The following is a 13237-nucleotide window of genomic DNA, read 5'->3' on the forward strand; positions in this document are numbered from 1 at the left end:
GGTAGTCAGTTTTGACAAAAAGTTGACACTGCTGCAGTCAGACTTTTAAAAAGGCTCAGGTTTTTAGAAATAGGCTGTGGAGAGAGGAGAACTGTAGTACAGAATGCAAAGTAGTTATTCTGTTTAAGTTAAGTGAGATGACTCCCTGAAGTGGGATAGCATTGCGCATTCTTTATTTTGTATTACTACGCAAATATAAGTTGTACCGATTGAACTAAGTACGTGACTCTGATCATACCTATTGCGGTGTATGTTTCATCTCACTGTGTAATAAAGCAGCTTACAATTCATACCAAACTGTGCCTCATCAATGCCTTCAGAGAGATTGAAGAAACACCAGCAAAAGACATAGATATCCAGTTCAAGTCACAAGAGGTTCTGTTGTTACTCCCCGGGTCACGGTGCGATGCAAGGAGATTTTGGGAAGTGGGAGTTAACTCCCATAAATGTAGGATGCCCAGACTGCTTACGGGAGTGACTGACACCGCTGAACCTGAGAAGGAATCTATGGCAAATCTAAATTTGTAACAGCAAAACAATGGGGAGTATTAAAGCTTGCAATAAGAATTACATTTTTAAAAACTATATATTTAAACCATGGTTACTGGCACGGCTGTTCTAGAAACAGTATGCAGTTGAAAATCGTGGAATAACTAGATGATTCAACTTGATCTTGTGACTTATCGGGGTTTCCTTACTTGTGAAATAATGGGGTAGTCTGCTGTTTCCCAACTCTTCTCCTGTCACTTTTTCGTCATAACTATTTTGATTAAAATTTAAAAAGGCAGTAATTTTGGGCCCTATTTATTTTTTTAAAAATTATTTGGTTTTCATGTTCAGCTGTAGATTACGTTAAATTCACATCAGTGGAAATTCTGTATTTTCAGCGACTTGTAAGTGACATGAATGCAGCAAGGAGATTATGCCATCTACTGTGTGATATAGTAAGTGGCTATAATGGTGGTATGGAAAGTCTAGCTTTGAGGTACTTTATCATCTCCATATGTTGGTAATCAAAGCCTTTAGTCTAACATTTGTATTGCTGGTTGGGTGGTGTTTCTTTTGTTTTACTTGTAATTTTTGGAAATCTCTATAGGCATGCAGGAAAAGTTGTGTATTTTAAGGAGGGTAGGACAATTTCACAGTATAATTTACGAAACGTAATTGTAAATTTTGAATGTGTAGTTGTAATGAATAGTGTTCTCTTCAATAAACAACTTTTTTCTGTGACAAAAGGTAATTGTTTACCATTTGGCTTTATCCCATGCCTCCACTGGATCCTCCTTTTCTTCAAAAGCAGCAGAGTAACACTACACTAGATCTTGTTTTGAGTTTTAACTGCCGCACAAATTTATTAAACAGTAATAGAGCAAGCAGGGAATAGCAGAAGCTTTTTATAGTAGTTGTTACCCTTTGCTAGCTCTTCATATAGGAGGAAATGAAAAAACATTTGCTACTTTAGTGATGTATGACTGATTTTTTTTTTACTTTTGTTTTAACCTTTCCCTCCCTAACTACAGAGGTTGTCTGTTCTATCTTATTTCAGCGGATCTAGTCAAATAACCTTTCTTTGAAGGCTACAGGCCAAATCTCAGTGCTTTTGGAAGATCCAGAGAAATCATCCCATGACACTCTTAAAATACGTAAAAAAATAAATATTCAGTTACAGAGCATTAGCACAAGCATAGGAGCAGATCCCTGCTGTGAAAGTGATAAATGGAATCCAAGGTTTGACAACAAAAACAAGTGGGGGGAAAAAAGCCTCCCATTCCCAAAGCATATTTTCAAAAATAGGCAGCCTGGTGCCACAGGGAATGATAGACCAATTATCTACAACAGAGGTTGTTGTGTTAGCGCTGTGTATGCTCTGAACTCGGGAGTGTTGGCGCTGTGCATTCTCTGAAATCAGTAGTGTTACAAAATCCGGCACGGGCTCTATGGGCTGAATGGCCCCCTTCCGTGCTATAACCATTCTATGATTCTGTGTTAGCACTGTGCTTTATCAGAACTCTTTAGCCTGCCTGACAACGACTGGATCAAATTACACATTCCAGACAAAGGGTTGGGTGAGTATTGTCCTCCCACATCCTTTTGGTGGCAATACCAGAATGTGTGGTGACAGTAGATGCGACCCTTTGTAACTGGAGCTTCATGAATTTAAAAAATTTGCCTGTTAAATTCAAGCTGCCAATCAGACACATATTTGAAAAAAATCACAAATCATATTTCTATTTGAATTACGTAGCTTGGCTCCTCCCTCAAGCAGGCAGTGACCAACTTATCTGTCATCGCAACGAAATATCAAGTTATGTTTGGGCATAATTTCTGTCAGTTAAGCCAGTTTTTAAGCCTTTTTGTACTACGACAGAATTAAAGAAAGGAAGAATTTGCATTTATATAGGACCTATCATGACCTCAGGATGCCCCACAGTGCTTCGCAACCAATGAGTTACTTTTGAAATGTAGTTGTAACTCTTGTAATATAGGGAAATGCGGCAGCCGTTTTGTGCACAGCAAGATCTCACAAACAGCTACCCAAACAGCAATGAGATAAAGGACCAGATAATCTAATTTGGTTGATTGAGAATAAATGTTGGCCAGGACGCAGGAGCAACTCCTCTGCTCTTCTTTGAAAAGTGTCATGGGATCTTTTATGTTTATCTGAGAGACCAGACAGGGTCTTGGTTTAATGTATCGTCCAAAAGATGGCACATCACAATACTGAGGAAGAGTTGCATTGTACTGAACTGAACTGTCAACATTTAGATCAGTATTTGGTGGCGTCAGGTTAGGTTCTAAAGTTGCTGAAGCAGGCTTATCGTCAAATTTGCTTTAAGTCTATTGACCGTCAGATATCAAACAGCAAGCACCGAACTATAATGAGAGCACCTTACTATAATAAGAGTTACATCATTCCAATTTATTCTGGAAGCATAGTAGGCTGTAAATGGGAAGCAATTTTTCTAGAGGGGGCATGTTTTTGTAAATGGCACTTAAACCCGATGGATAGATTATAGCACTCTAATTTACTACTAATGCTTTGCAACAATAGCTTGCATTATTTCAAATTAATTTCAGATTACAAACCTATTTAACTGTTACTTTTTCTCTCAATTATGGCTTAATTTTATTCAGGGCTGTGACTGATTAAGTCCTGGAATAAAAATCTGTTTTACTTTCTTTGAAAAAAAAGGTGTAATAAAGAACCAGAGAGAACTGGCAGATTCTTGGCTTTACTATATGTGTTAATTTTTAATGTCAAAAAATGACATAAGGACTTCTAAATTCTGTTTTTACTGCCGATTTAAAAACCCTGGTCTTTTCAGGTGTTTTTCAGTTTTATTTTCTCATTAAAAAACTGGATACTGCCAGATGCATAGACAAAAAATATGGCAGACCAAGATGCACAACTACGTGCTTACATCATGAGGATACTCTGCAGTCTGAACAGTGCATCTCAGAACACATGATCATCTGGTTGTGAAGTTAGCTGATCCCAGTACCACTTGGTTGGGAAATTAGTGCTCTAAACCCTACTTTACTATTCAAAATGTAATTTTCCTGAGCAAGATGCTAACAGTGCAAAATGGACACGAGGTTTATGCTATCCTGAAAGTATTTTATATAAAGAATTAGAGAATAATAGTCAACCAGAACTGTCTCGCAAGCATCTTCTAGCAGCTTTGGAGGTATGGAATATAAATCAATTTGAGAAATTAAGTTACGGATAATCTTTCAAAGGTGAAACTAATTTTGCAGGCAAAAGTTTTTCAATAGATCACCCCTATGTATGTGTTTAAAACATAATTTTCATATTTACAGGGTATCTTTGGGCCTGCTTTATAACCACTGGTTTCAGTGAGATCAATTGAAGGTAATTTTTAAATTGGAAACTCATTGCTAGATCACCAAAGCACAGAAAATGATTGACAAATATATAAAGAATTTTTGTTCTTCTGCTGTAAACAGACTAGTTCCATTCTCATGGGTATAGGTATGTAGCCACCACTGAGGTGACCCAGGCAGCAGCCTTGGTACGGATATCTGACTGTCAATAGTTTGAAAGCAAATTTGATGTCTGCCTACTTCTGCAACTTTAGGACCTAACTTGACGCCACCAAATACTGATATCCAAATGCTGTGGCTGCTGAATATGTTAGTTCCTCCCACCCCCAACACAAGTAGCGCTCAATGCATGCGCTGGTCGTCTTTATTAACTTTGTTGCAATTATTCGGTACATCAATTTTCTTGAAAGATACCAACAAAATCTTGTCCTTTTCAGTATCCGTCTGAAAAGCCTGAATGCTAACACTGACATTGCATCTCTGGCACGGAAGGTGGTTGAAGAATGCAAGCTCATCCATCCAAGTAAACTAGCAGAGGTGGAGCAGCTGCTCTACTACCTTCAGAACCGCAGGGAAAGTCCTCCAGGAAGAGGTAGGAAGCCACTTATGGAGCTGTTACTGATTTATCTAACTACTACTTTGAAGTAATGAGAAGGATTACAATGTGCATAGATCTAATATAGATACACTGTAGCTATAAATACACTGTTGCAGTATTTACATCTCTTTTGAAGTGATAGTATAAAATCCAGTATGCCCTATTCATACAGAAGTTACATCTCCATTAGTGATGGAGATATTAACATCAAGTACTTTTTTTTGAAAAGTGGTTTTAAGCATTTTGATCAATATTAACACCCTCTTTGTCCTAGGCTACTTCTGAAATGCGATTGTTTATTTGATGAGTGCTGGTCACATTATCTTGGAAAGTAGTGTGGAGGAGTAACTGAGCCTAATGTTTTTTTTTCAGCCCCCACATCAACGAAGACAATCATTAACCCAAGGGGCTTTAGTGGGTTAGTCATTTTACTGCCTGTGTTCTCAACAATATCTTCACTCCCAATTTGAACAGAAGTGTTTAAAAAGCCAACAGAAATAGGCTGCGACCAAAGAAAATCCCACCAAAGTGCTAAAATTGGCAAATCTGTTTTTGATCACTGACTTCCCAAACAGTAACTTTTCACAGGGTGGAAGAGGATAAGGATCTTTAAAATGTCCTGGATTAAAGGTGGCTTAAAATGGCCCAGACGGACCTGGAACTGAGTGGGCTGGTAGCTGTTTTATCCCAGCATAGCTAATCTGATTGTTTGGGAGACATTTGGAGGAGGGCCGAGCGCTTGCCAGCTTCTTTCACCCAAAAATAGTGGGTAGTGGCACAACGACATGGGGCAAATTGCAGCCCTAATTTGTTAAATTGAGATGTCAAGCGTTGCTGCCGTAGGCAGAACATTCGAGTTTGTCCTGTGATCATCTATCAGCAAGCGTTTGAAACTTTCCATGGTCTAGTATTGTGCCAGCCATGCATTACCACAGTGGAGACACAGTGTCACTAATGACAAATTGGTGCTGCTGTTAAAACATTTTGATTGCTTGCTAAGCCTTTGTTATTAACACCTTGTGAGGGAGAAAGTTGTCAGAATTGTTTGCATAAGTTATTTATCTTGTGCAGAGCTGGGTGGCAAACTGAAAAGATGGCAAGGCTCAGTAAGATGGTTCATTTTTATGGTGGGAGGAGGGAGGTGGGAGAATCTTCACCACACGGACTGCAGCTGTTCAAGAAGACAGCTCACCACCACCTTCTCAAGGGCAATTAGGGATGGGCAATAAATGCTGGCCTTGCCAGCGACGCCCACATCCCATGAACAAATAAAAAAAAATATGCAGTAGGCAATCTTTGTTTATGAAAATATGTATTTTGTTTTAAGTGAGGAGAAGCAGCAGTTGGAACGTTAAAGAAATTGAAGGCCTGTACAACTCTTTTTAACAGTAGTTTTAATTTAATGTTATGTAGATGACTTATGATTGAGCTCTTACATTAAATTTTATTTTTAAATAACTATGAAATATACCCTAGGCAGACTGACAAAATTTAATTTTAAATGTGTAGTTCCTGATTCACCAATACAAAATAATGTTGGCTTGAGCTTCTGTTGAAACAGGCTGTAAGTAATAGTAACTTGCTGATCTACGATTATAGGCACAGGCAGCGCATGGAAACTGATCTCTTTCACAATACGTGATGACTGCATAGATAACATCAAATTTATACCAAGCTATTGAAATTTACTTCAAGGGTGCACAAATCAGCAGCGTGATGTCAATCAATTTATTTCAGTGTAGAATGAGGTTTCTTTTTACATTCTACATGTGAATATTTCAGGGTATTTAAAAGCAGGAAATCACTCAACCAGATCACAATTTTAAAAAATTTGAATTAACCCTATGATGTGTCCTTATCTATTGATGCTACAAGATTATGCATTACCAGTGAAATCTATTTTCTGATTATACAAAGGCCATAGAATTTGATCAAAAATCCTGTATTGTAGTTGGTCTTTTATCTTGTTCCAATTTTTAGGAACTTGTGGATTAGTAATGCAGCCTGTAATGGTCCTGGACCAGTAACCCTGAGAAGTTGTATTTCTGGACCTCTTGCACTTCAGTTTCCTCAATTAACTGATCATTGAATAGCATGGTAGTTGAAGGGAAATCTGTGACACAGATTTATCTCATTCCACATATGAAGGTGAATGACCTTCAACGGACAAGAATGAAACACACCTTAGGGAGAAAATAAATATGTTGGGGTATGTTTAGATTTTAACATGTTGCTTTCCAGCAGAAAAGTCCAGTTTGAGTAATTTGTGGCACAGTTATACTGCAGATTCCAGTCTAAACTTTCATGCACAGATGTCCACTCACAGGTGCCTGAACGCCAGGTTTTTTTTAATGCTAGTGAACAGATGACTTTTTGCTAATCTTACTAATTAAAGTTTGAAATAGTATCACCAGGGAACTTTGGAAAATTTGGTTTGCTCGACATGCCATTACAGCCCAGCCAATGAGAAGCCAAAGTAGAGAGTCCTTGAATGCACCATAGTTTTGACATCTTTACCACTCTCTCCCAGTCATACTGCAAAATCTGCGTTGTGCCGCTAAGAGCAATCATGTTATTGGACCTTTAGAAATTGGGGAGCACAGGCATTTTATAACTCAGTTTTTATTGCAATATTAATTTAAGATGAGCAGTTAGTAGAAACCAAATGGATATTATTACATTTTGACTAATGTAATCAATGCTGGTTTTCACATTCCCTTAAATTGGATATAGAAATATGCTACCTCAAATATTGCTGGCTCATTTGAATTAAATCCAACCTTAATTATTGGCTACAATATTTTAATGTAATTTTTAAAACATCATTCCAAATAATCTGACTGTTTGTAAATGCAATCCTCATTGTAATGCTCCATTATGTGACTGCAGTAACTTGAGTCCTAGCTTCAGCACTGCTGTGTTATTTATTTGTTTGAGTGCAATCACTATAATATCAACCTCATCAAACACTATGCACTTGGCTACCAAAGACCACCTTACAATCAAGATGGTGTTTTGTTTGTAGTTTGAGCCATAACAAAATGTACAAGATAAGAACCATTGACCTGGTCTTCCTTTCAGAAAAGCGAGAAAAGAAGATCAGCAAACCTAAGGACCCACCTCCTTTTGAAGGAATGGAAGTGAGTGACAAAAATAAATTGGACTTGAAACTAAAGGTGACGTTATAATAAAACTTGAATGCACTGTGTGCTGAAGAAATAACTTACAATGAAAGAGAAGCATGCAGAGTAGTTACTGTAATAAAACATTCAATAATTGTGATTGCTGCTGGTCCTTTATGTGGATAATTTGAAGCCAATTCTATATTGATATGTGATTGGAAGCAGAAGATGCACCTGAAAGAGAAAATAGATTAACCTTGAGTCGGACCCTTTGTCAGAATGGAAATGGTCTCATGTAGTCATGAGTTAGATAGGAAGACAAAATAGTTTTCAATTCAAATGTCACTAAATGCTGTTCTTGAGCTAAATGCATGTGAAATACATTATGTGGAGTATGAGACAAAGACAGATGAGAAATTGAACCTTGAAAATTCTTTTTAACTGGCCAATAGAATCAATTCTAATCAACTTTGGAAGCTATCAAATTCAAATACTGGAATAAGTCCAAACTTTTATCTGGGGATTAAAGGCTGTTTCCTTTTAAATATATAATTTAGTTATTTGTGTTAGCCTGTGTAAAATAAACTCCTGAAGGGGATGAAATTCCACTTCAACTGAAAAATGAGAGCATGCTTCTTAATAACCCACTAACAAAATAGCATTGTCACAAAATCGTGTGTTGTAATGTCATGCATTCCTGCAGTTTTGTTAGTGGCATCTTAATAATGGGGAAAAACAGGCATCTTTCATTTTTGGTTGAGAAATGTTACCCACTTAGTATTGACATTAGATATGTTACATTACGAATATCTAGTTTCTGCTGCATGTTGCTTATTGCCCACAGATTGATGAAATAGCAAATATTAACGATATAGAAGATTACATAGAACTGCTGTATGAGGACATATGTGACAAAGTGCGAGGTTCAGCTCTCATTCTTCAACTGGCTCGCAATCCTGACAATTTGGAAGAACTGCTACAAAATGGTAAGCTGACTTTATGGTTATAAAGCATCTGCTTCAAGTACCTGTTTCTAAATTTTTGCATGCCCCCCCCAACCATTGTCACATAGGCTTCATCAGTCTCACTCCAGTTTTTCACTGATTACTTTCCTATATTCACTCTCTATCCACTTTATTCGGTAACTTTGCATTTTCTTTGCTTCACATATTGAATCATTTATTTTCTAGTTTTTCCACCCCTTATAAATAAATTAATTTCATTTCTTTTTCCATTTCCACCTGTGGAAGGCCTCACAGCTAAAATATAGGAACAGGAGTAGGCTATTCAGCCCCTCGAGCCTATTCTGCCATTCAGGTAGATCATTGCTAATCTGTACCTCAACTCCATTTACCCGCCTTTAATCTAAGGCAGGTCCTAATGAGAGCACTTTACTGATCAGCACACTGTAGCGTTTAACAAATATTCGCTCTTTTGGTTCCTTGCTCCCATTTTAATTATTTTATACCTATCCACATTGAATTGCATCTGCCACCTATTGGCCCAATTTTGTGAGTGTTTTGCTTTAGGTAATGATATTTTCAGAATGCAGTACTCAAGGTTAATTCTGTATGAATTTTCCCTATTTTGATGATTTTTAAAAATGCATGCATTTCTGTCTTCAGAGACTGCATTGGGAGCTTTGGCTCGAGTGTTGCGAGAGGACTGGAAGCAAAGTGTGGAGCTTGCAACCAACATTATTTACATATTTTTCTGTTTCTCTAGGTAAGACTATCTTTGAAACTGTAACAGTATGTGTACCAGTTGAGAGCTGTTTGAGTTTGGAATGTTTTTTGTTACTCTCCCTTTCTAAAAGTTGCTTACAACTGGACTTTCAAACTTCCAACTGACTAATCTTTGGCCCTCCATTCGCTGCAATACCTCTGCAACTGTCAATTTTCTCAATCATTTCCACCTTTGTTGCCCTTATCCCCAGCAAAACCTTTGCTCGCTAGCGTTTCAGGAGTACAGACTTGAGTACATAGCTAGCTTAGCCATCCATCACCAGATCTGGCTGTACCTGGCTTCACTGTTTTGTGCCAAAACTGGCCAGTACTCTAGGATCATTCTAGAAAGCAAAGATAACCCCCAACTTCTTGGCTTCACCACCAACTGTCTCCTTAAACCACTCTCCCCTAACCTTTCCATCCTCTCCTTTGAGCCCCCCTCCACTAAACTCTCCATTCCTCATCCTGGCCTCTTGTGCATACGTCCTTCTTCACCCCACCATTGGCTGATATGTCTTCAGGAAATCTAGGCCCCACACTCTGGAATTCCACCCATAACCCCTCTGCCTCGCCATCCCTCTGTTCCTTTAAGAACCTCCTTAAAACCCAACTCTTGGACCAGTGTTGTCCAATGCATTATCCACTAGTCACATGGTAAATTGGGAATCCTGGTGTGGTGAATTGCCTTTCTGATTAGTAAATAAAAAATGAGTACTGGCCATCGTCATTGGGAATGTGATTTCATTACTCATTTGGACAGCTTACGCATTTTTAGTTATTCCTTTTTGTGCATTTGTTAAAATGGTGAGACAAAAAGTATAATGTGCGAGTGTTTTTTGATCACTGTGAGTGCTTTATTTCCTTGGTTACTGAATGGTGGTAGATGTTTGTTAAATAAATATACACGTGAAGTACATTTACCTGTGTCTCTATACGTAAGGTATTTTCTACTAAAATTAGTGCACGTGGCTAAAACAGTGTCACCGTAGCCACACCTGTGGCTAGTCAGCGATTTCTATTAGACAACACTGTCTTGGATCAAGATTTTGATCACTCCTCATTTCTCCTCCTTTGGCTCGACGTCTGTTTTTGATTATGCCTACGTGAAGCACTTTGGGATGTTTTTCTATGTTAAAATGTACTAAATCAATGTAAGTTAGTTTTTGTTTTAAAATACATATAGTTTTGTCATATCATCTACAAATAAACTGTATAATGTTAACCTAAAAATGTGGGAGAATTCAGTATCATATTGCAGTAATATATGTTCATTCTGATGGTTTTATTAAAGGGATATTGCAGAAATATTTGTGAAATCCCTTTGTGTGCGTTTTTTTTAGTGTTAATAAATCAGCATTTTTGAGCTTTGGGTGTGGAAGCCTGGCATTTGCTTCACTTTGGCTCCCAGCATCTTTTACCAATTTACAGAAAAGAGTGAGTGGTGTGGAATATAGGGAGCTAGGCTGAGACATGGAAATGATGAATTATTAGCAGTCCCAAACTGCAGGAAAGCACCATGTAATTAGTTTTAAAAAAAATTGTGTTTAAGCAGAAATAATTTTTTGGAAAAATTAGATGGGGTGGATATATCAAACACTGCTAACCCTTCAGGGCCCAGGGTTGAATTTTTGTATTGAAGTGAAAAGGCAGCCTATTTTGCACACTAATGTTTAAGGTGTGAACTTCTGAACACTGGGCTTTAATAGACTCATTAGCTGACACCATTTTGAAATTACACTGTTTCAGGATCCTTCTTACTTTCATAATCCTGTAGTGCGCATTTTATAGACAATTTTTCATTGTATTGGTTGGAAATGCTTCATAGTGTGGACATTGCAAGGATCAGTTGGGGCTTGGAGTGTTGAGAACACCAACGTTGCTGTGTGCTAAACTGATTCTATTGATGTGTCTTGCAGTTTTTCTCAATTTCACGGACTAATCACTCATTATAAAATTGGTGCATTATGTATGAACATTATCGACCATGAACTGAAGAGACATGACCTATGGCAAGAAGAGCTTCATAAGAAGAAGAAAGCAGATATCCTTTTTTGATTGTAACAAAATACAACAGCAGCATCAAATGACAACTTTGTCTCCTTTACCTCAAATAAAAGGTTTCATAAATAACTGCCACAACTGTACTGCTGCATATGAATTTGACTTGCTTGTAAATGACCTTTTGTTCTCCTTTCAGTGATGGAGTTTTTTTTAATTCTAAAAAAATACTGAATTTCATCAAACTCTCCTTTTTATTACAGGAGTTGTAAATTGTGAACTGTTGGTGCTACCTTTTTTATATATTACAAAAAATAATTTATGTAATTGAAAGTTCTGTGTCTGGCGCTTTTGTTACATCACATCTTTCAAATGTGATGCATCTGAAAGTGTAACCTCAGAGGTGTCACGCCTCAGAACATCATAGCCCCAAATCCGCCAAAATATTTGGAGGTAGGCGGGCGGGGGGTGAAGATCGTGTCCTGTCTCTGTGTGGCTCCTCTTCTTCATTTCCTGGCAACTGGTCCCTAAAGAATGTGCCTACCCATGTGTGTAAAATAAATGCAAAGAAGGGAACTTCATGACTGAGATCGATAGATTTTTGGACTCTAAAGGAATCAAGGGATATGGGGGTCGGGCGGGAAAGTGGAGTTGAGGTCGAAGATCAGCCATGACGTTATTGAATGGTGGAGCAGACTCGAGGGGCCGTATGGCCTACTACTCCTCCTATTTCTTATGAACTACATTCCCTGATACATTTCCTGGCGTTTGGATCATTTGAATGCTGGACACAAGGGATGGCTCTTAGGCCTAGGTGTCCAATGCTCCAGGTTGGCAGTGGAGCTAATGCCTGTGCAAGCATTCACAGAGCGACACTTTCTGTGGGCCAAGGAGCAGGCAGAAAAATGTAAAAAATATTTTTCCACTTCTGCAGCCAGCATGGAGGCCACCTACATCACCACCCCCATTTCAGTGCGCCTCCCTGGCAAAGGCTGGAGAGTCCGACTCTAAAATGTAAATTATTCCAAGGGTGAATGTTAGGCTAGGGTCAGGCGCATCTCTGCTGTGTCGTGTTCCACCAGAGATGTGCCCCAGAAAATACAGACCCGCATGACTATAGGGTGTAATGTTATGATTAGCTCACAAGCCACTTATCTGAACAATGAAATATCTGAATGAATCAAAGGGTAAGACCAAGGAACAACTAACCAACAAAAAACTGAAGTCAAATTTTTTTAAAAATTTCCATTCAGGAATCAGCAAGTATCACAAAGCCGATCAGTTAAAAGATCATTGGTCAAATAACTCCATCACACTGTTGATTGCCATTTTCTTTCTTTGCCCAGATCAGCTAGAAATAACCTTTATAACATGACAAATATACAAAAAATTACATAATTATAGGAAAATAATTACTAAATATGCCCATAATATTAGTTATTTAGTGTTAGAAATGTCTGCAAGAAATTTCCCCCTAACATAGGCTTGCCCTTCTGTTTGAAAGGCAGTCTCCAATCACCGCATCAACCTCCTCTCATCTCGCTTCCCCTAGCCTCTGCACTGAGTGACTCCTCATCTTGGGAGTTTTCAATTTTCCTCTCAAGTCCAGTAGTGCGCTCTCCTCTGAATTACCAATGCTTCTGTTCTCCCTCAATCTCACCCTTCATGTAAAATCCTTTACCCATATCCTTGACCCCCTCAACCTCACCAAAATGTGTGGCCTCTCTGCACCTGTTATCTCATTCACTAACAAAGCTATCTCTGACCACTTCGCTCTTTGCACTTGTTCCCAAAGATTGGCAGGCAAAACAGTAATTGAGCAATGGGAGGCCTTCAAAGAGGAAATAGTTTGGGTACAGACTAGACACATTCCCACGATGGGGAAATGAATGGCATCCAAAGCTAGAGCTCCCTGGGTAAATAAAGATAGAGATTAAAATGAAACA

At 38.3% G+C, this 13237-nt stretch overlaps 1 protein-coding gene across 3 annotated transcripts in view; it reads left to right on the forward strand.

The window, feature by feature from the left end:
• The window catches only part of kifap3a (kinesin-associated protein 3a), a 181056-nt gene that overhangs the window by 33382 nt on the left and 134437 nt on the right, over positions 1 to 13237 (forward strand). For all 3 annotated transcript variants that reach the window (XM_067990449.1, XM_067990448.1, XM_067990447.1), the window contains exons 3-7: positions 4284 to 4438; positions 7526 to 7584; positions 8411 to 8552; positions 9192 to 9291; positions 11210 to 11334. In XM_067990449.1, the coding sequence (XP_067846550.1) occupies positions 4284 to 4438; positions 7526 to 7584; positions 8411 to 8552; positions 9192 to 9291; positions 11210 to 11334 (581 nt within the window). The remainder of the gene's footprint in view (positions 1 to 4283; positions 4439 to 7525; positions 7585 to 8410; positions 8553 to 9191; positions 9292 to 11209; positions 11335 to 13237) is intronic.

The sequence above is a fragment of the Heptranchias perlo genome, chromosome 9 (genome assembly GCF_035084215.1).
Source record: "Heptranchias perlo isolate sHepPer1 chromosome 9, sHepPer1.hap1, whole genome shotgun sequence".
NCBI classification, from domain to species: Eukaryota; Metazoa; Chordata; class Chondrichthyes; order Hexanchiformes; family Hexanchidae; genus Heptranchias; species Heptranchias perlo.